The sequence below is a fragment of the Bubalus bubalis genome, chromosome 3 (genome assembly GCF_019923935.1).
Source record: "Bubalus bubalis isolate 160015118507 breed Murrah chromosome 3, NDDB_SH_1, whole genome shotgun sequence".
NCBI classification, from domain to species: Eukaryota; Metazoa; Chordata; class Mammalia; order Artiodactyla; family Bovidae; genus Bubalus; species Bubalus bubalis.
The window spans coordinates 20218856-20240689 of record NC_059159.1 but is presented as its reverse complement, the minus strand read 5'-3'; the positions used below and the strand labels follow the sequence as shown (position 1 = coordinate 20240689).

Sequence of the window (21834 nt, the reverse complement as noted above, 5' to 3'; positions counted from 1 at the left end):
CGCCCTAGAGCTTGTGCTGTGCAGAGAGAAGCCACTGCAATAAGAAGCCCACGCACCACAGGGAAGAGTAGCACCTGGTTGCTGCAACTAGAGAAAACCCAACTAGAGTAGCGATGAAGAACCAGCACAGTCAAAAAAGCTTTGTAGTAGGGTTAGGCAGGGGAGGATTTAGAAGGAATTCCCCTCTCACAATGGGAGGCAGGGGTGGAACCCAGCCTTTGGGCTTCCTGCCAGCAGTTCATGAAGAAACTGCAAGGTCAATAATCCACCTGACCAAGCTAAGATTCCACCCAGACTCCACCTTAGGCTTACAGAAGCAGGCCCCAGTGGAAGTTAATAAAAGCTGCTTGTCCATCCTTCCTTTACCTCTGGAGAACGGAAAAGGCAGTAAAGTTGAGCATAGTGTGGGGTTGAGGACAGAAGGGTGACCTTCCTCCCTGCCTGCTCCCTGCCCCCAAGAGCTGGTTCAGTCTCAAAACAGCCCAGTGACCCACCACAATCTCTCCCTTAAATCAGGTGGAAAGAGTTCATGGAAAAAGTAATTCTAGTTAAACATTTACGGCTCCCTGGGGCAATATCAGTGCTGCAGCTGCTGCCTGTGAAGTGCTTCAGCATGAAGTGTCAGCCCCAGCACACTCATTGGACTTGGAGAGAAATGACTTCGTTTATTATTTTCAACCTGACCCCATCTTTCCCACTTGAGGCTCCAACACTGCACAGAGCTGCCACCCCCACCCCCATAATAGCCCACTTCTTGTCCTCCACCCTCCAAACCAGCCCCCAGGGGAGTTTAAGAGAATTAAACCATGAAGTCAAAGCTTGGGAAAAGTCAAGGTGGATACTTCAAACAAGGAAACAACTAGGAAAAGGGGTCAGTGGGCACACAGAATCAACATTAGGTGGGCGTTGTTCCCTTGACAATGGCCAGATGCACAAAGCGGCTACTTGGACCCCTATCATGGTCCAAAGTTAGTAAGAAGGCCAGCAACGCAGGCTTCAATTTCTACAGGATCATGGAGCATCATCCATCATGTGAAGGGACTCCAGCAGGTTAGAGATGCACCATGCCCATCTGGATCAGTGTCCTGATGCCCTTTCCAGAGCCCGGGCTCGAGCAGCTTTGGCCTCCTCTTCCAGCTCATCCAGGAAACGCTCCTGGGACACCGAGTAGAAGGTGTAACCATCTGGGGAGGTGGGTTCAGGAAACCACGTGGAATATGCGCATTCCCTTTTCTCAGATTTGCTCCACCACTTTTGTTTATCTCATCCTCCCAAATCACCTTCTGCCCTCTGCTCCTCTGAGCCCTGACCCCGATTTCGTTATCATTAATAAATTATATTAAAAGAGCACCTTTAAAATGACAAGGTACACTTAAATTCTTGGCTCGGCGTTAGAAGTAGCCAAGGTTTTCATAGCTCCGGTTCTTTCTACCATCCCCGCACTGCCTTCCTACACGCCTTTGCTGCCCTTCCCCTGCCCCCATATGCGGTCTTTCCTAGTCTGTCGTCCAGATGGATACAAATTGCTAATACCAGGGCCCCAATGCCCAGGCCAGTCACGATGTTCCGGGTCCGCCGTTGTGGCAGCGTCTTCTGCCACTGGGCGAGCTGCGCCTGCCGCATGAATTGTAGTTGTGCAGGAGTCAGCTTCTCCCGAGTCGGGTCGATGCGCTGGGCCAGGGGGCCCTTTCCGCTTTTGGCATCCACCGGGTCTCCAGGTCCGGATGCCGCCATGTTGCCGCTCTGCCCTTCGCCGTTCTCGGGGCGCGGGGCTTGCTGGGAATAATAGTCCTCGGCCTCTGAAGGGAACCCTGGGAGCTGTAGTCCGCCTCTCTGTTCACAGAGTGCGGCTCGCGGCTAAAGGGAAAGGGCGGGGCAGGAGGGAATAGGCCGTGCTTTCCGATTGGCTGAGGGCCCGCGGCCGTTGGGGCGGGAAAAGGCTGTGGAAGGCTCGAGGCTGTGTTAGGAATTGGGTTTTCCTCAGATTTGAGGCGAGGACTAGGGCAGGGAAGGCGACGAAGAATCCAGGGGGTGGCAGAAGACTGAAGAGAAGTTAAAGGGGTCGGTTTATTAGCCGTCCGGGTGTCCAAATAGGGTTCTGAAGATGGACCGACCTGAAAGGCCAAGATTATCCTCTCTCAGTGACTTTCGGTTTGGAGCTGTTGCCACAGAGACCATTGAAGACACTCTACTCCACTTGGCCCAGCAGAATGAGCAAGCCGTGCAGGAGGCTGCGGGCCGGATGGGCAGCTTCAGGGAGACCCGGATCGTGGGTGGGGATGCAGGCCGGGGGGCTGGTCTTATGGGAGACCCGGGCACTTGTCTTTGAGGCACCCATCTTGAGATTCATTATGCGTTATTCCTTAAAGTTTCGTTAGTACCTACTATATGCCAGGCGTGGGGGTACAGTGATGAGCCAGACTCACCAGCCCCCCACCCTTGATTTAACATGTATAGACTACTTACTCTCCTTGCCTCCTAGGATAGAAAGATGAAAAAGAGGTCTAGTCCCAACTTTTAAATCATGTATATAATCTTTGGAGACTATTAGGACAAATCTGCAAATGACTAGGTACAAGTATGGTTAGATAAGTGTCATACCACATAAAACAAGCTTTTATGGAGACTGAGAGGAAAGATGGAGTGAGGTGGGAGTACGATGAATTACGGAGTCCTCCAAGCATGATGGTATTTAAGGTAGACCCTGAAGGATGACGTTTTGGTTGGTGAAGGTGATGTTTCTTTCTTTTTTCCGGCTGTGCTGGGCAGCTTGTGGGAATTCCCCAACCAGGGATTGACCCCAGGCCTCAATAGTGGAAGCGCCAAATCCTAACCACTAGACCATGGCAACTCCTAGGACCATGTTTCTACTAAAACGGAATAACATGAGTCAAACAATGAAATAGGGACACTTTGAGTGAATGTGGGTACCATGTCATCCAGGTTGGCCAGAGCATGTGGAAGAGTAGTTGAAATTCAGACCAGAAAGGTGGTTTGGAGACATTCCACAGGGAATTTTGAATGCCAAAGTGAGGAGTTTATATGCGACATAATAGGAAAACAAGAAGGCATTAAAGGTTCCCCCCACCGCCCCATATGGGAGTTCTGTAACTGTAACCTTTGCCTTAGAAAAAATTATTTTGGCTGTGATGTAAAGGATGGATCAGAGTAGAGAGACGTAGGGGGTAGGTTGTCCAGTGGAGTCTTTGTCAGTTGTTATTTTCTAGGTAATAAGACAGAAGAAATGACAAGACAGGATAGATTAAAAACATTTCAGAGGTAAAATCTAGGGCTCTGCAATGGATGAATTTAAGAAATGAAAAAGGGGAAGATGACTATGTCAAAGGGTTGAGCCTAGACATACAGTGGTGCCATTAAGAGAAACACACAGAAAAAGAAAAAACAAAAAGGAAACGTGACTTGTCTGGGAAATAAAATAGTTTTGGTTTGAGATCTACTGAGTTTCAGATGCTTGTGGAACATCTGGAGGAAGGTTTCTGGCAGGTTGTTTAAAAATTTTAATTGGAAGAGAGGTCAAGTAAAGATAAGGGTTTGGGAGTTATCTCCATAGTGATACTGCTGAAACTGGCAGAGGATGAGCTCTTAGAAGCGGAATCTAGTACAGTTTCTTGGGAGACATTTTGTGTTCAGGAAAGTGGAGAGGGAAGAAGAGTCATGAAGAAAATAAATGGAATGGTCGGGGAGATAGGAACAGAACCAAGAGACCCTTGGAAGCAAGAGGAAAGTTTCATGAAGGATGATGATCAGCAGTTTCAGATGCTTCAGAGATGTGAACAACAGGGATGAGGATTGCAAAAGGACCATGATATTTAACAATTTGGATGTATTTTCTGACCCCTGAGACAATCATTTCAGCAAATTGTAAAAAGTAGAAGCCAAATTGCAGAATATGAGGGACTGAGTGATAAAGTGGTAGCAGCAGGTATAAGCTAGGCTTTCGAGAGTTTTCACAGTGATAGAGGCTACAGAGATAGAGCCCTAGTTTAAGAGAATGGAAGGGGAGGGTCTTTTAGTTAATAGATTTGAGTATGTTTGTATAATAAGTACAGGAGATGGAGCCAGCAGCAGGAGAGAGGTATAACCTTCATCCATTCCACCGAACCCACACTGTTTTCTCGGCAAGTTAAAATGGAAAATATTAATAGAAACAATTGCCCAGATATTAATAGTTAATAATTCAAATAAAAAATAAAACAACTATAAACACACCCCTCCCCATGAAAATAAAGAAATGAAATCTAGCCTCCAGCAAATAAAATGACTGGCTAATGACACAATTATGAGTTCTAGGATACTTTGCTTAATTGCTTAAACTAATTATCCTCTTCATTGGACACTTAGCAGAGCTTTAGCCTCTGTCATGATGAAGTTTTTTACATATATCTATGTGTAACCTGTGTCAAGTCAATTGTTAAACTGTTTTATGCTAAATTAAAAAATTTTTTTCCTTTAAGTTAGAGTTTCTCTGAAGATATATGGAAATTTGACTATTTGTAATTCTTTGTTGATTAATGCTCACAGTTCCTAGTTCTGCAGACCTTTAAGAGCTAACATTTATCCTTGTTTCCATCCTCTAATGATATTGCTAACTAAATAGAATTATATTTGGGGCTGTTCTTTCAAAGAGAAACACAGGCAGCCTAAAATCTTGCCAAGGTATCTTACCCTTCCCACCTTCCCAATGACTTGCCCCCACCCAAGCTGGACCTTGTTCCCTGATTTAGGGGATGATTCTTCCAAACAAGCCACTTCACAGTAACAAACTTGCTCCTGGAGGAGGCTCAGCCACCAAAGATTTACCCAACAAACTGGTGGTGGAGAGGTGGTGTCCAGCTGTAAGGTGAATTGTGTTTGTAAAGCAATGGGAGTTCTCCAGAGGGTGGTTACTAAACAAACAGTGTTATAAAGAATATCGAAGCTCCAGGAGGGACCTTTTTGTTCCTGTCAACATTCCACTGAAAACAGAATATAGGAGTTAGGGTTTTTATCCATCCAAGAATCTCTCTTGAAGCCAGAGGTTCCCAGCATGGCATAAAGTCCAAGTAGACCAGCTGGTTTGTTTGTGTGTAGCTGGCCAAGCCTTTCATCAGTTGAGACCCACAGGAAGGCTCAAGGGGCCCTGAGGGGGCTTAGTAAGCCTTTGTTTTTGCACTCAGTCAGCCTCCTTTTCATGCTTCTCATCTGCCTATTGGCAGCAAAGGGAACCAGGCTCTGCTTGGATTGTTTCAGTCTCATCTTTCACACCTCCTGACCCTCTTCCCTGAGCCCCATCATGGCCTTTATACAAGGCCAAGAGTTCCCAGAGTCGTTTTGGTTGCACCTTGTGAATCAGGCTCTTCTTTACTGTTTTGGCAGAGTTTGTTTTTCTCCTGTCTGAACAATGGTGTCTGGAGAAATCCGTGAGCTACCAGGCTGTAGAAATCCTTGAAAGGTAAAGCCCTGAGCATAAGGCTTTTGTGAGAGGTAACTCACAGGATGGCTAATGTACCCATATCTTAAAAAAAAAAAAAATACTAGTTGCTTCTTACTGTGAGGCCAGGTTTGTACCCTCTTTTACTTGCAAATGTAATTTTTTTAAAAAGTTTTGTATTTTTAAAAACATTTATTTTTGGCTATTCTGGAACTTTGTTGCTTTGTGCAGACTTTTTGTAGTTGCGGCAAGCTGGGGCTACTCTTCATTCTGGTGCAAGGACTTCTCATTGAGGTGGCTTCTCTTGTTGCAGGGCACAGAATCTAGGCCCATGGGCTTTGGTAGTTGCAGCTCATGGGCTAAGTTGCTTCATGGCATGTAGAATCTTCCTGGATCAGGGATCGAACCTACATTCCCTGCATTGGCAGGTGGATTCTTATCCACTGTGCCACCAGGGAAGTTCACAAATGTAAATTTTTTTAGCCAGCAATTGGATATTAGAGAGGATAAGATGTAGCATAGTTTGAAGCACAAACTCCATTTAGTCTCAGTGTGTGTGGATTGATTTCTCTCCTCTTTCCCTTCTTTACAGGTTTATGGTTAAGCAGGCAGAGAACATCTGCAGGCAAGCTACAGTTCAGCTGAGAGAGAAGACAGAGCCTCAGAACTGGAGGGCTCTGAAAGAGCAGCTTTTCAACAAGTTTATCCTGCGTCTTGTGTCATGTGTTCAGCTGGCGAGCAAACTTTCCTTCCACTACAAAGTAAGTAGCTAGGGTGGCTCATGGGCACCTAAGTGTTAGAGAGAAACCATCTCATCCAAAGGTGGCTTTGAGAAACCCACTCCTAGGTCTAGGTGATACTACTCATGCGGAAATTCCAGAGTATAATCATGCTTCCTAAGCAGACCTCCTACACACACACACACACACACACACACACGGTCACACAGACCTCCTACACACACACACAGTCACACAGACCTCCTACACACACACAGTCACACAGACCTCCTACACACACACAGTCACACAGACCTCCTACACACACACACACAGTCATACAGACCTCCTACACACACACAGTCACACAGACCTACACACACACACAGAGTCACACAGGCTTCCTACACACACACACATACACACAGTCACACAGACCTCTTACACACACACACACACACACACACACACACAGTCACACAGTGCAGTTATTAACCTGAAGTTCTGTTCCCAAAGTATAATTGCTGGACAGATGCCATCATTCATACAGGTCACCTTTCCTCCCCTTGGACTCAAGGACAGTTTACATAAGGTGCCTGAATTGCTAACCTACCTAGTAGTATTAAAGGCAAAAAAACTACTGCATTTATAAAGGACAAAATGTTTCCATATCACTATGTGATGCTTGTATAATAAAGTATCATTTATTCAACAAATATTTATTGTCTTCTATGGTGCCATAGCTACAAGAGTTAAAATATTGTCTATGCTCTCAAGGAATTTATTATCTAATGGGAGAAGACACACAAACAAATGTGGGCAAGTATTCTGATTAGTGTGAATACAGAGGGCTGTGAATGTACCTAATCAGCCTTGGAGAGACAAGGAAGTGTATTTAGGGAAAATTACTTTTTTTTTTAAACAAACAGCAGAACATTTATTCAGTATATTCCACCTGTTGTTAAGCACTATCTCCATTCCCATCTAGAGGTGTTTCTCAGTTCTGCCTCTCTTTGAGATTAATTAAAAATGTAAAAAAAAATTATTTCCTGCTATTAACTTACAGTAATGCATTATTCTTTTAATTGTTATCCAGGAATGTTTCACTACCTGTATGCTCTAGTTTAAGTTGAATACAAATGGTGAGGGCAGACATCTTTGCTTTTTCACAATCTTAGGGAGAAAGCATTCAATTTCTCACCATTACAAATGATGTTAGCTGTAAGATTTTTGGTATATCACTTTAACCAATAAAGTGACTTCTTGAAGGGCAGGGCTGGGGGATGGATGGATCCTAAGGGGAGAGGGGAAATAGGTAAGGAGAGCAGTTAAGGGAGGTGTGTGCGGGGTGGGGGGTGGGGGGGTAGGGCAGAGGGAGATGCAGACATGGGAAACGTGTAGACACCTGGAGAGCCTGTGGGTTTGGGAATGCAAGTAATTCTGTGTAAGTGTAAAGTATAATGGAGAAGGCAATGGCACCCCACTCCAGTACTCTTGCCAGGAAAATCCCATGGATGGAGGAGCCTGGAAGGCTGCAGTCCATGGGGTCGCTGAGGGTCAGACACGACTGAGCGACTTCAGTTTCACTTTTCACTTCATGCATTAGAGAAGGAAATGGCAACCCACTCCAGTGTTCTTGCCTGGAGAATCCCAGGGACGGGGGAGCCTGGTGGGCTGCCATCTATGGGGTCGCACAGAGTCGGATACGACTGAAGTGACTTAGCAGTAGCAGCAGCAGTAGAGTATAAGGGGGAGTTACCAAGAACAAGCTGAGATAAAGGCAAGGACTGGATTGTGAAGGGCTTTGTTTACTATGCCAAGATGTATGACCTCTATTCTGATAACCTGCTCTCCCTTTCACTATCTTTTGGTTTTGTTTGCTCAGATAATCAGCAACGTTACAGTCCTGAATTTCCTCCGGACTCTAGGGTATCTTCACACTAAAGAAGAACTGCTGGAATCAGAGCTTGATGTTTTGAAGTCCCTGAACTTCCAAATCAATCTGCCTACTCCCCTGGCATATGTGGAGATGCTCCTGGAGGTTTTAGGTACTTAACTGTGTTGGGCATGTGAGTTGGAGTCTTCCATAAGAAGGCAGAACTTCCATAGAAGTTCCTAGGGGGACATCCCTGGTGGTCCAGTGGTTAAGACTCACGCCTCCACTGCAGGTGGCACAATTTAGATCCCTGGTCAGGGAAGTAAGATCCTGCATGCCTCAGGGGTGGCCAAAAAAAAAAGATAAAAAAAGGACTGTGTTTAAGGGTTTGGGGGCAGTGGGCAGAACCTGCCAGTGAGGAACAGCAGTTTTCAGTAGTTTCCTCTAGTACTTGTCAGGGAAAGAAACACCAGTCTCCGCACCTGGATTCTATTTGGACTCATTAGCCACTCTCTTATTGTAAGATCAAAGAGTTGATTTTATAGAGGCATGAGATAAGAGGGGAACAAGCAAACAGGTTCCAATTATATATATATCTCGTAGATGAAGGTTTCTCTACTTCTCCCTTTGTCCTTTAAAATCGACCTCCAGCTAGAGGTTTCTTATATAGTAGAATTTAGCAACCAGGAAGCACACTAGCAGCTCCGAAGCTTTGTTTCGCATGACAACTGTGATTACGATCAGACACACATAATGCTCTTTACCATGCGCATACTCCATCTAGGATACAATGGCTGTTTGGTCCCAGCCACACAGCTGCATGCAACCTGCCTGATTCTACTTGACCTAGTCTATCTTCTGCATGAACCTGTATATGAAAGCCTGCTGAGGGCTTCAATTGAGAACTCCACACCCAGTCAGCTGCAAGGGTAAGGCAACTCCTTTACTGTAGGCTCCTTCCAGAAACAGGGAGTCAGTAACATATCACGAGAACTTGGGAAATGGAATTTACCTAGCAAGGCACCTAGGCCACAGATAACCTGCACAGGTTACCTTGTTCTAATCTACATCTAATATGTTGTTTGGATGGATGACTGAGTCCAATCAGCAAAACCCTAGAGGCTTTTACTTTTAAATTTAAATGACTTCAAGTAATTAACATACTTTCATTCCTAATTCTTCTTTTATAGCTGCTTATAATTTCAGATTACTGAACTGCTTTTATAGTCACCTAGGAAAAAAAGCCAGTCACAGGGTTGCAACTTGGACAAAGTGTTTGATTACTGTAAAGTCAGGCTGGTAAAAAGCCTCACAGTTACATTTGGTAGGGAGACAGATGGAACATCAAAAGGTCCATAAACCATTCAGCCAGAAGGCTCATGTTTTTATCTCAGTTGAGTTGGGGGAAGTTGGAAGAGAGAATCAATTAGCTATTACTTGACCATTTCTTTCCATGTATAAAATTTCCCATGATCAACATAAACAACTCAAGAGTTGAAGTCCTGTAGCCCTAGGATTTGGAAGATCCAGTGTCACTCTAGCTCCAAAATTAATGTGGTTTTAATCACTCAGGGAAAAGTTTGTTTCAGTGAAGGAAGACTTCATGCTGTTGGCAGTAGGAATCATTGCAGCAAGTGCTTTCATCCAAAACCATGAGTGCTGGAGCCAGGTATGCACCACTGAGCAGGACCAGCATGGTCAGAATTCATTTAATAGAAAGCATTCTCCCATTAGTTAAGGGAAAACAGACAAGCTATAAAAGGTAACTGCCAAGACCTAGGATTAGGATGAATAAGCAGGACTTGGGAGAGAAAACTAGGATAGGACTGAAAAATGTTCTCCACTTTCCCCCTTGTGAAATTGGAAATGGAGGCTCAATTTCAGCTTGTTTGCTTCCCATTATGATAATCCACTACCATGTTAAAGCCCATTAAGTGTATCCTCCCAAACAGAAAATGTCAAGACTCAAATATCCCTCTCATATTTCACAAAACTTTTCTCAGCAGAGGGAAATGTCTAGCAGAAACTTTCCATGCTAACACTATCAGGGCAAAGGTATCCTAGCTTAACATGGCCACTGGCAAACACTGGGATCTGGATTCTCTGTGTAAGTTCAGAGAAATGAAAAAACTTAAATTTGGCTTGAGAGAAAAGCCCCAGAAATGTGTCTGTTTGTGCACTAACATGTGTTTATGTAGTAATAAGAAATCTGTCTCTATTTCTGAAGGTCATGGGGCATTTGCAGAGCATCACTGGCATTGCCTTGGAGAGCATTGCTGAGTTCTCTTATGCAATCCTAACTCACAGCGTGGGAGCCAGCACTCCAGGTCAACAGCAGCCTGTTCCTCCCCACCTGGTGGCCCAACCTCCAAGGGCTGCGCTTCCTTCAACACATGAGGCAGGCAGAATCTGCCAAATATAAACAGCCTTCTGTCACTGCACCCATCCCTCCCTTTGTTTACTTTCATACTCAGGGTACAAAAGTTCCAAGCATCTTCTGAGTTGTCTTTTGTAATCCAACTTCACGCTTATTTTTCTGCATCAGAGAAAGAATTAAGATGAATAACCATCTCCCTTTTGTCATATCACACTGAAAATGTCAAAGAGCTGGGAGAAGATAGAGGATCAGTGAAATTAGTTTATTTTTGTTTAACAAGATATTTATGGCTTTTCTTTATTCATTTTATTAAGACAGAACCTCAGACATGGAAATTAGTATTAACCAGGGACTCAAATACTGAGACCATATGGGTGACCCTGACTGAACATCAAGGATGTTGACTTTATTTCCCCTTAAAATTAGTTTAACATCTCTGTTCTGTTACGGAGAGCTACACAAATAGGGCCTTGTCTACAGATGTCTATTTTTCCATTAGTCTTTTTAAAAACTAACACCTACCTCTACACATATTTCAACAGACTTTCCACATACCTGCACTTGAACTCAATTCTCCCAGAATACAAAGTACTCTATTTTAGTTAAAGAAAAACCCAACAGTGCACCTCTGGGCAGTTATCAGACTGCAGTTGATCTTTTATTACAAATAATTAAATCTCTCCACCAAGGTCTCAAACAGTATCAAACACCATTTCATATCTCTTAACACAGAGCAGAGCAGGCATTCAGTACTAGAACCAAGAAGTGTTAAATTTCAAGCTTCTGATCACATCACATGGTGACCAAAGCTTGTGTCATTTTCTCATGTTATCCAACTGTGCATCTCACACTTCTTGTCCTCTCAGTGGAGAGACAAAAGTTTCTAGTTCATGTTCTAAGTGCAGGAAGTTGAGAGAGACAAACTCCAGTGAAAACACATCAATCTCAATTCAACTCAGTTAAAAAAAAAAAGCAAACTTAAATTATTTGTTTTGAGGGGACAAAGGGAAAGGAAGGCATGGGGTTAAGAGTCAAAACTGTGACAAAGACCAGATGCTATACATGGCATGTTGTAGTTCTGGAAACTATCTGTTATATGATATTTTAAAATAAAGTGGCTTTTGTGGATTTTTTTTCTTTTTTGGTATTGTAAACATATGCTGTTTAATAGTACCCGAATTTAACACTTTCTTTTTCTGCAAACAAAACAAAATTGAAAGCCTTTAAGGCAAACGAACTAAGGAAAAAAGAAAGTCATTTGTTATAAAACTGTGAGGATACCCAAGCAAGACCCCACTTAAGATTCGTCAGCATGAACTTGAGAGCTTTTGTCCACTGTTCCTCCGAGTTAAACTGAGTTTTGATGGAATAGGAACCACCACTGCCTCCTGTGTCTTCAATTTTGCCTTTCTCCACATCCATCCTGCAGGTGAACACAGCAGAACTCATTAGTAACTGAGATCCGAGTTAAGTCAGTTCAGGCAAATGGGCAGGGACTTGATCATGGGACCATTCACGTCATTTTATCTATTAAAGAACTCTTGGCGAGCAATGGTAGTGTATTTTGGATTTGCTTGAAAGCCCAAAATCAAGAAGGCTGTCACAAGAGCCTCATTGTCATTGCAGAGTACAGGGACAGGACACACACCCAAATGGATGAGAAGCCTGGAGCAGAGGGTAAGTGAGGGTGACAGCACTCTGCACTGTTTTCCTAGGCATCCCTCCCTCGTGGGGAGGGAAGGGAGGCAGAAGAAAAGAAATGCTTTGTTTTGGGGTGATAGAAGCAGCTCAGCCTTACTCTCTTAAGTAAGGTGCCCATCTATCTCTGGGCTCCTGCAAAATTTGATCAAAGGAAGCATTCCTGTATCTTTCCAAGGGCATAAGGGAAAACCTCCCTGAAACTGGAGAGCAGGCTTGAGCTTTGCACCAAGAAAATCCCCCACACCATCGAAGTCAGCATTTTCTCCAGGGATCAGGTGGTCACACTGTCTTGCTTACAGTGTTGGATCCATCCTGCCCGTCAGTGTCATGGGATTTTACTCCGTTTTCAGCTTTCCCACCATGTGTACTGGTTTTGCTTCCATTCTTACTGTCCCTTCCATTCTGCTCACTTTGGTCCTACTTTAGATTCATTCAGCACTGGGGAATACTGACCTGTAAGGAAGGCAAAAACGTGTCTCGCCTTTTTCAACTTCTTCTTTGAACTGCTGCACACAGTCCAGGAAAGCCACCATTGCATGGTCAAACTTGTTGTCCCAGAAAAACCGAAGCCCCCCTGAACAGTACAACGGCAGCTCCTGCCCGAGAAGAGAGAACTGGCTGTACATGTGGCCCAAACACTGGCTTCAACAGGCTGCTCCCAATCCAATCCATCTCTCTGACAGGTTCTGTCTGGATTCCACTGGCAACAGTAACCTTGGGCAAAGACCATGCACCTAGAACTGTTTCACCATCACTGAAATGTATTACACGTCTGCTGCATGGTGATGCCTTTCTCATCCTGGCACACACCTTCTCCTTGGATCTGCCCACATCCCTTCTCAACAAACTGTAAAAGTATAATTTTCTCAACAGACCCCAAAGAGCTAATCCTGAACTAGACAAGCCACTGAACAAGACACTGGCTCATCATAAGATATCTCAGTCTAAGAATGAAATTATACTATTATCAAAAGTAAACTATTTTGTTACGAGGTACAATAATTCTATACTGTAGGTGAAAAATGGAACTTTCTAGAGTACCTTAGATTTGTCTGTCAGAGACTCCAGATATGAATGGTTTCCATAGGGAACAAGTCGATACCTAAAATGGAGATGCAGACAGAGATGAATACAGGACTCTACCTAAAGAGATTACTAGGGTGTTATAACCCAGTGACTTTTGGTCTTCAGCTACCCAAAGAAAGTGAAAGTATTAGTCACTCAGTTGTGTCCAACTCTTTGCGACTCCATGGACTGGGACCCACCAGGCTCCTCTGTCCATGGAATTCTCCAGGCAAGAATATTGGAGTAGGCTGCCACTTCCTTCTCCAGGAGATCTTCCCGACCCAGGGACTGAACTTGGGTCTCCTGCATTGCAGGCAGATTCTTTACTGTCTGAGCCACCAGGGAAGCCCAAGCTATCCAAGGACCTCTTTTATTATTTCCACTTCTCTCTAACCTCCCCATGGGGCCTCCATGTTTAAAAAGTTTTGTTTGGGACTTCCCTGGTGGTCCAGTGGCTAAGACTCCATGCTCCCAATGCAGGGGGACCGGATTGGATCCCTGGTCAAGGAACTAAATCCCACAGGCTGCAATTAAGACCTGGTGCAGTTAAATAAATAAACAAACAAACACAAATAAGTATTTTAAAAAAGAAAAGGAAAAAAAAACTACATTTATTGTATAATTATCTGAAGGTCTTTTATGGATATGTTCTGGTTTAGATTTAGAAACAGAAATCTGGAGATTTTTTAGGTTCTGGAGACAGGAAGTTGAGGACCACTGCTATAGTCATGCAGTTCATGGACTGCTCAATCAGTGGAAAAGGCCTGTGGCGAAGAGAAAACCAGAAGCACACAGTCTCCATAGACAGAATACTCCCTGCTTGTTGGGAGCAAGGGCTCTTGCGTAGTCAACAGAAGTAACAGGTGGGATACACAGATTATATCAAAGACACACCACACTCAAGAAAGGACCACTTTTTTTACCTCTGAAATTTCAGACCCATCTTATTGGCCAGGGCGTGGAGCAGCAACACTGTCTGGCCCCAAGCAGCATTAATCTCATTCCATTCCACAGGAACACTGGGCAGCCGACCCAGTCTGAAATTATTGATTGTACCAAACTGTCCACTATGCCTACAGAAGAAGGGCAGGGAAAAATACAGAGAGAACTTAAAACTTGGCAAATTCTGATATTTCCTGTTCTCACCTAAAACCTGGCATAAATCTCTCTCCTTATCTTCATATTCATATATCCAAGCTCTACCTGGTACTTTAAATACATGCCTAAAGCGTGAGTCATCATCTTTCTCCCTGCTGCTCAGACATCAAAGTAGAAACCTGGGTGTCATCCCTAAATGCGCTCTCTCAGCTCCCTTTTCCCCAAAACCACCAAGCTCTGCTGGTTCTACCTCCTAAACCTCTTGAATCTGTCCACTTCTCTTCAGACTCAATACCATGGCTCTCTCTTTGTGTTTAGAATCCTCCTGACAAATTTCCTAACCAACAGCCTTGCCCTCTTCCCCCAAGTCATTTCTCACATTGCAGGTAAAGCCATCATTTACAAATACAACTGTACTTATGTCACTTTCCTGCCCAAAGCGCTTCAATGGCTCCCATTGCCTTTTGGATAAAGTCCAAATTCCTTAGCGAGGCTTCTAAGATCCTTAAGGAATTGGTAGTGCTCCAGTTTCATACCCTGTCCTTCTCTGCTTTATACTCCATCTCCAGTCACAATAAGCTCCTTTCAGTCCAGAAGGTTCAGTGGGAGATTATCACTTCCACTTTCCTCCGCCTCTTTGCACAGGATGTTCTCTCTGCCGAGAACAACCCTCCTCCTCTGCAGACTTAGACTCCACGTCTCAGCTTAAACATCCACTTCCTCTGGGGGAAACGTTCATACAGCCTCCTCAAATCAGGTGAAGTGCCCTTATGTGTTCCCACAGCACCCTGGGTTCACCAGGACCACGCTGAGGTGCAAGTGCCTGTTACCCAGCCATCTCCCCCTCCCCCACAAGACTGTAGCAACCAGGAAGCAGAATGAATATTGCTTGCTGCTGCCCACCCAGTGCTGAGCAGTGTCCACCACATAGCAGATGCTCAACAGATACCAGCTGAAATGGATAAAATGTCAAATAAATGAGTAAACAAATGACTCCAGGAGAAGGGGATGAGGAATCAGCACCAGGCAGAGGCTCAGATTTTCCTGTGGCTGGAGAGCTCCAATCTTTCCCTCTCCTTGGAAGAATGGAAGTCACCAAGCTCTAGAATCTCAATCCACTGATTGTGGCTATACCAACTCAAGAAACGGAAGAAGCCTAGATGGGATGAAAATGACATGGACTCCTATTTCATGGGAGGAGGGCACCCTGGCTTAGTGGTCAACAGCTAACATTCAGATATTCAGTGCTTCCCAGATGCTCCTCACCCTCCAGCCCTTCTTACCAAATGTGGAAGGTTGCATTAAAGACGTTGGTTTTCTTCAGCTTGTCCAGCTGCATCTGGGCATAACGCATCTGGTTTTCTACACTCTTCAGCTCATCATCCAGTTCCAGCTGTTGTCTTTTAAATTCACTGTATTCCCTTTGATACCTGTGAATAGATAAGGTGGTCATTAAAGGCTGTTAGTTTGGGGGCTAAAATTTCTCTCCCATCGCTCCTCTCAAAGACTTCTAGTGATTATGGTCACTTCTAGTTGCAGCACCTTGTGCATTTGGCATAAATCTCATACAAAGGAGCATAGTTGCCCTAGATGTTTTGCCTGGGAGGGACAGAAATGTCCCAAATTCCAGCTGCTCATATGCAAAAAAGAGGAGGAGGACAGGATGCTCCCAAACCAGGACCAGATACTTCTTGGACTTCTGGTCTTTTCCAGAAACAAGGTGAGTTAGTCAATGGTGGTTTCTTCCCCGAAATGGTCTGATTGTCTATCACTTCACTTCTACATGCCTATTGTCCTTTAAATGGTTAGTGTACATCATTTCTAATGTAACTTGTTACACTACCCCATGAAAAATTTAACTTTTTCTCAGTCCTCCACACCCCCACCTTCAGTCTCCTCCACTAGACAGAGGGTTCTCTCAGGTCAAGAATACCAATGAAGGACTTCCCTGGAGGTCCAGTGGCTAAGACTACGAGCTCCCAATGCAGAGGGCCCAGGTTCAATCCCTGGTCAGGGAACTAGATCCCACATACCGCAACAAAGATCAAGGATCCCATAAGCTGAAACTAAGACCTAGCGCAGCCAAATAAATTAATATTTTTAAAAAAGAGCACCAGTGAAATTTTTGAGCTGGAAGAGAATAAATGTAGGCCAACACACTTATCCTTCCCGAGGAGGATGTGGGATTCAGTGCCTGACTCATCCAAATGTTCCCTATAGGACAGAGCTGTCACTAGAGGCCTGGTTCTCGACTCTCCAAAAGCACTGGACAAAACCAATGCTTTTGTCACTTAATCATGCTGACTCTTCCTACATAAGCCTCTCAACCAACATCGAGAATCAGGGCCTGGAAATGCAGGGTCTAGAGCAGACATGCTGCTCAAAGTCGACTGCTGTTTACAAACTAATCAGACACATTCGGCTGTGAGCCATTTCCCCTCCAGGAGCCTTGAGGTAGGAAGATGGAAGAACAGGGTGATCACTCACTGAGCTTCCTCCTGATCCAACCTCTCAGCCTCAGCCTGGACCTTCTCGAGATTTTCCGCCACTATCTTCCGGTTCTTTTCCACGTCTTCCAGCTCTTGGATCAGCCTCTCCTCCTCTAATGCCAGCTCCTTTAGCTCTAACCCAAGCTGTTCACTGTCATCTTCATTCATTTGCTCTAAGATCTCCAAACAGCGTCTGCCAAGAACACAGGCAGGGAATGCTTATGGGAGGGAACCTGTTCTTCCATTTCCCTGCATGAAGCACAGCTCTTGGGTGAGGGCTGTACAGCCCCAGAGCAGTGAGCACCCCAAGACTCAGAGCCCTGTTCCTGGGACCAGGCTCTGGAGGCACTCACTTGTAGTTCTGACATTCATTTTCAGTGACGTTGAGCTGAGTGTCCAGCTGGTCTAGGAGAGTGTCTGTGCATTCCTCACACAGGGGGTGATCCACATCTGTCTGGCCTGACATGATGTCAAAAAGGTCCCCAGTGACCTGGAAGAAGAGAGTCAGGGTAGGGCCTGTCTCATGTCACCTGCCTGGAGAGCCCCCTACCAGCCAGCCCACTGCAAGACACTGGCATGAGGCAGACTTGCCTTTAGTCTTCGGCTGAGGTTCTCCATGGTGCCGCCATCGGATGCCTCCCCAATCAGAGTGAAGCTGTTGGCACTTTCTGTGGACATCATCCTGCAGACAGCCCCCCGCCCATGGGCCACATGAGGGAGCAGAGAGGCTTCCTCCACCTATATGCAGTGCTGGTGGCAGAGACTCTCAAGCACCAGCTGAGGGGCCTCAAGGCGCATACCCACTCCTAGCCCGACTGACCTCCCAAGGATACCTCTCTCCCAAGGGAAGGCCATGCTGGTCTTCCACAGGGGCACTCAGCACGAAGGTTGGCCTGGATGGACTAAGGAGGGAGAGGGGGCATCAAAAACGGCTATGTGTGTGTCTATAGTAGAAAAGGAAGGAGAATCAGGAGAGACCATCTCTTACATGCATCAATAACTAAGAACCTGAACATCTAACATTTGTTATCTTAAAACTTTTCAAGAGCTCATCTCTTCCATTAGTCAATCACACTCTCAACTTTTCTTAATTCTTCATCATGAGAGCTACTGTTCCTTCCCACTGTGTGAATGGCTACAGGAAAAAATCAATACTGGAAGGTGATGGGCCAGGTGTAAGGGACAGTGTCTTTTCTAGAAGAGTGAAAGGCTAGGTGATGATTCATCTCCATCACAATTCTGGGTTCAATTAAAATTCTACTGGCCTTTGGCAAGGAACAGGGGGCTGAGGAGTAGTAGGCACCTGGCTGGGGGGATGAATCTGCGAGAGACACCATCCTGGCGAGTTTCAATAAATGGCTCCTGGGAAGGAAATAAGAAGTCATCAGAATTCTAGCAGCTTTTGAGGTGGAGTCTATTTTCCCAATGGCCTCAGAACTATTTGGCTTAAGAAATGGGTGTTTTCTAGCCAATCCTTGGATACATGCACTAAGAAAGGACCCCTGGTACAAATAAACCCCAAGTCCCATTTGATTTTTTTGTGGGAAACAGTATTTCCTAACTATGTTATACTCTGTTATATTTGCATTTTATCAACACTTACCAGTCAGGGTAGGGGACAGAATGCTCTTCAGGGGTCCCCAACCTTTTTGGCACCAGGGACCAGTTTCATAGAAGACAATTTTTCCATAGACCAGGGCAGGGGGAGGGGTAGTTCAAGCACATTATGTTTATTGCACACTTTATTTTTACTGTTTTTACATCAGTTCCACCTCAGATGATCAGGCATTAGATCTTGGAAGCTAGAGACTCCTGCCCTAAATCATGGCACAAGGGAAAAGCCAGAGCAGACTGCAATGAAGTCTGCCATGGCATAAAACAAAGTAGATTCTTTGTTTTCCATACTTTGATATAATTTGTATGTGACCAGTCTTATCTTTGACAACGAAAATCATCACTCAATACAGTTTAAAAAAAACGACATGTTCTCAAACACTGACAACCCTTTCTACCTCGTATAATCACACAATTCTATCTCTAAACCTAGATACTTTTAAGACTAGAGAGGAGTGGATATTACTAATGAACTACAACAACAGGTATGAACCAGGTAAGACCTGGACACACAGGTCATCATCCCACCTCCCACCTAAAACAGCTTATAATTCCACTCCAAATAAAGCAGAGTCTCTCTTCACATTTTTGAATGGATGCCTCATTCAGCAACCCTGTGACCACAGGTGTACTTCTGTGTCTTCAGTGATCCACAGTGGCCTGATTATGCAGAATGTCTCTTGTTAACCAGAGATTCCACATATCTGGGGGCCCCAGGAGCACCAAGGACCCTGCAGAAACCCACTTTGCATTCCAGTGTTTTCATACCTCTCCTGAGTTAGCCTCTTCCTCCTGGGTCTCTCCTGGTTTCAGCTGGGCTGTGGCAAGTAATGGAGCTAAAAGCAAGGGAAACATTGAATCTTTCAGAAAGTCTTCTCAGAGCAGGAGCATGTATGAAAGGATAAGAATCAAAATATCCTCCACCTTTTTCTCAGAGTAGAATTTACAAAAAAAAGGATCTGTTTTCTTCTTCTTACACCCATTAAATCAGATTAAGGAATTATTAAAGTTTTTTCAGTATAATGGTATGATTAGGTCTTTAAAGAGACATCTTACCTCTCAAAAATACTTAATAAAATATTAATGGTGTTTATGTGTTTGGGATATAATGGTGTAAATGTGTTTATATTACTGGTGTAAATATGTTTATATTATTTACTTCAGAATCATTTGGGGCTGTAGGTGAAACATGGTTAAATGTGCCTGTATAATCGTTGAAGCTTGGTGATGAGTATACAGAGGTTCATTATAAACTTGGATGTTTTTCATAACAAAAGTTAACATTCTCTTTCCCCCAGAATAAGTGGGAAGGAACATGAAAGGAAGATGAAACTTCCTTTTCTGGAACTAAGATGCAGGAAGATGAAAGCTCTCTACATAGCAATGGAGATCTAAGTTACATGAGTATATACATTTGTCAAAAACATACAGCTAAGGGTAATTCACTGGCAGTCCAGTGGTTAGGACTCCACACTCTCACTGCTGAGGGCCCAGGTTCAATTCCTGGTTGGGGAACCAGGATCCCACATCCCACAAGCTGTGCATCATGGTCCCCCAAAAAGCTAAGATATGTAATATAATCTTTATGTGTAACATAAATCTTGACAATTAGGGACTTCCCTGGGGATCCAGTAGTTAAGACTCTAAGTTTCCACTGCAGGGGGCAGAGATTCCATCCCTGGCTGGGGAACTAAGATCCCACACGCCACGGGGTACAAGCAAAAAAAAAAAAAAAAAAAAAAAAATCTTGACAATTAAAAATTGTCAATGTATGAAAATTTACCTTTAAAAAAATGAGGTAAAGAGCAAAATACCTGAGTGGATATGGGAGGTGAATGTAGGTATAGAGGAAACAAGGATGGTTGAATGTAGCTAATTGTTGAAGCTGAATGATGGACACAAGGGAGTTCACTATGCTATTCTCTTGATTGTATGTTTGAAATTTTCCATATTAAAAATTTCCCATATTAAACAGTTAATTCCCCTCAGAAAAGAGAAATCAGGTATTGATAATAATTGTTAATATTTGCTGAGTATTTTTCCCTGGCATATTCTTAAGTATTCATGGTATCTGTCATATTTGATCTTTACAACTATCTTGAGGTTGTTTTATATTTTACAGATATAGGAAATAAAAAAATTTGGGCTTAGAAACTAAAAACTGGGTGAAGTAACTTGCAAAAAGTCATTCTGCTAGTAAATGACAGCCAGAAGTTAAATTCAAGCAGAGTGACTCCAGGTCCATGAGCTTATTTTAACTGTTTATTCAGTCTTTTCCTTTTTCCTAGCTTAATCTCACTTCTTGGGAATTTGGGATTCTATTCCTCTATTTTCCTCTACTTATCAGCTATTGGCTTCTGGGTAAGTCATTTAACCTGACTGAGCTTCAATTCCTCATGGATGAAATGATAAATTTTTACTACTCCTACGCATAGGGGAGTAAAACTGAACTACTCCATAGAGGTTAAAAGTAATGCATGTAATGCACTTGGTATATGGCAAGTCCTCCACAATTGCCGTTTATTTTTGTATATACATAATCCTTTACTCTGAAACAGCAGGAGCAGAAAACTAAGGACTTTTCCTTGTTATAGAAAGCTCTCAGAAGCACATAGTGTCAGAACTCTTTTATGTTCTCGATAAGAAAATAAGGAACCAGAGAGATGAAGCAACTTCCGAGGCTCACAAGGCTTGTTTGTGGCAGGCTATGTATAGTCCTTAAGACCTTCATCTCCAAAGCTGCCCACTTTGAACGATCTTGATCACCCTCTTTCCAAGGGCCTCGCTGACCTGTGAGCTCCTGGATGGTGACACGGTCCAGAATCTTGAAGCTCGTGTCCAGTTTCAGAGGCTGGCTGCAGCGCTGACACACGAAGCTCACCTGCATGGTGCTGCTGGATGTCTTAGACCCCTCCATCCCTGCGGCGGTGGAAAGGAGACGACGTTAGGAAGAAGAGGCGCCCTTGAACCCCGGGTTCGGAGCTACCACCTGACTTGCTGTTGTGGTGAAGGGGTAAAAATACCCGCCTGCACCTTTCCCTGTAGGAACGGTAGGATACCAGGAGGACCTGCTTCCGGGGCTGACCCGGCAAAGGCAGTTTACAGCCCAAAGTCAGGGAGGGTCTGCAATAGGGGCCGTCGGGCTTCCCAGGTCCCCTTCGAAAGTAGCCGTTCAGCCCCCAACGCTTTTCACCTCGGGACCCGGAGCCCGCCACCTTGATCCGGTCTACCGCGGGGGTACCGCGGCTTCGGGTCTGTCTGCGAGCGGGACTTCCAAAACTGCCATCGCCCAGCCTTTAGCTACTTCCCGGTCTGCCGGGGGAGGACTTCCGTCGGGACCGGACTTGACGTCACGATGACTGCCGCGCCTCAGGCGTCCGTCACGGTCCACCCGCTTCCGCCTGGCTGCGACCTCTAGAGGCTGAGCTGGGAAAGGCGGCAGGCGTCGGCCTGGGGGCTGGTGT

At 44.6% G+C, this 21834-nt stretch overlaps 3 protein-coding genes across 7 annotated transcripts; 1 reads left to right on the top strand and 2 right to left on the bottom strand.

The window, feature by feature from the left end:
* Nucleotides 1-645: 645 nt before the first annotated feature.
* On the bottom strand, nucleotides 646-1773 carry LOC102405833 (cytochrome c oxidase assembly factor 3 homolog, mitochondrial). Its single transcript, XM_006055719.4, has 2 exons — nucleotides 1521-1773; nucleotides 646-1184 (listed from the first exon to the last, which is right to left on the bottom strand). The coding sequence occupies exons 1-2, from the start codon at nucleotides 1732-1734 to the stop codon at nucleotides 1078-1080; spliced, it is 321 nt and encodes a 106-aa protein (XP_006055781.1). The 5' UTR covers nucleotides 1735-1773; the 3' UTR covers nucleotides 646-1077.
* Nucleotides 1774-1910: 137 nt separating this feature from the next.
* On the top strand, nucleotides 1911-11531 carry CNTD1 (cyclin N-terminal domain containing 1). The gene is made up of 7 exons (XM_006055720.4): nucleotides 1911-2273; nucleotides 5377-5452; nucleotides 6024-6192; nucleotides 8036-8198; nucleotides 8811-8955; nucleotides 9599-9695; nucleotides 10254-11531. Exons 1-7 carry the CDS (start codon nucleotides 2105-2107, stop codon nucleotides 10446-10448), a joined length of 1014 nt encoding a protein of 337 aa, XP_006055782.2. The 5' UTR covers nucleotides 1911-2104; the 3' UTR covers nucleotides 10449-11531.
* BECN1 (beclin 1) lies at nucleotides 11035-21718 on the bottom strand. 5 transcript variants are annotated; one of them, XM_025280095.3, is made up of 13 exons: nucleotides 21564-21717; nucleotides 21161-21289; nucleotides 19139-19206; nucleotides 18060-18118; nucleotides 17590-17658; nucleotides 17348-17438; nucleotides 17110-17246; nucleotides 16755-16949; nucleotides 15551-15697; nucleotides 14093-14242; nucleotides 13146-13206; nucleotides 12558-12700; nucleotides 11035-11826 (listed from the first exon to the last, which is right to left on the bottom strand). In XM_025280095.3, exons 2-13 carry the CDS (start codon nucleotides 21285-21287, stop codon nucleotides 11658-11660), a joined length of 1416 nt encoding a protein of 471 aa, XP_025135880.1. In that variant the 5' UTR covers nucleotides 21288-21289; nucleotides 21564-21717; the 3' UTR covers nucleotides 11035-11657. The 5 variants fall into 5 exon arrangements, with proteins under 5 accessions (XP_025135880.1, XP_025135881.1, XP_006055783.1 ...); XM_025280096.3 differs by having other exon boundaries at nucleotides 21586-21705; XM_006055721.4 differs by lacking the exon at nucleotides 17590-17658 and having other exon boundaries at nucleotides 21564-21716.
* Nucleotides 21719-21834: the final 116 nt, after the last annotated feature.

What these genes read in the sequence shown, in the direction of transcription:
- BECN1 (XM_025280095.3), bottom strand. Translation starts at nt 21,287, where the DNA reads ATGGAGGGGTCTAAGACATCCAGCAGCACCATGCAGGTGAGCTTCGTG. An exon ending in ACCTCAGCCGAAGACTAAAG is followed by an intron (nt 17,247 to 17,347) that starts GCAAGTCTGCCT and finishes CTCTTCTTCCAG; the next exon opens with GTCACTGGGGACCTTTTTGA. An exon ending in TTGGATCAGGAGGAAGCTCA is followed by an intron (nt 15,698 to 16,754) that starts GTGAGTGATCAC and finishes ATCTATTCACAG; the next exon opens with GTATCAAAGGGAATACAGTG.
- LOC102405833 (XM_006055719.4), bottom strand. Translation starts at nt 1,734, where the DNA reads ATGGCGGCATCCGGACCTGGAGACCCGGTGGATGCCAAAAGCGGAAAG. An exon ending in GGCCCTGGTATTAGCAATTT is followed by an intron (nt 1,185 to 1,520) that starts GTATCCATCTGG and finishes CCACCTCCCCAG; the next exon opens with ATGGTTACACCTTCTACTCG.
- CNTD1 (XM_006055720.4), top strand. Translation starts at nt 2,105, where the DNA reads ATGGACCGACCTGAAAGGCCAAGATTATCCTCTCTCAGTGACTTTCGG. An exon ending in CAGGGAGACCCGGATCGTGG is followed by an intron (nt 2,274 to 5,376) that starts GTGGGGATGCAG and finishes CTGTTTTGGCAG; the next exon opens with AGTTTGTTTTTCTCCTGTCT. An exon ending in AACTTTCCTTCCACTACAAA is followed by an intron (nt 6,193 to 8,035) that starts GTAAGTAGCTAG and finishes TTGTTTGCTCAG; the next exon opens with ATAATCAGCAACGTTACAGT.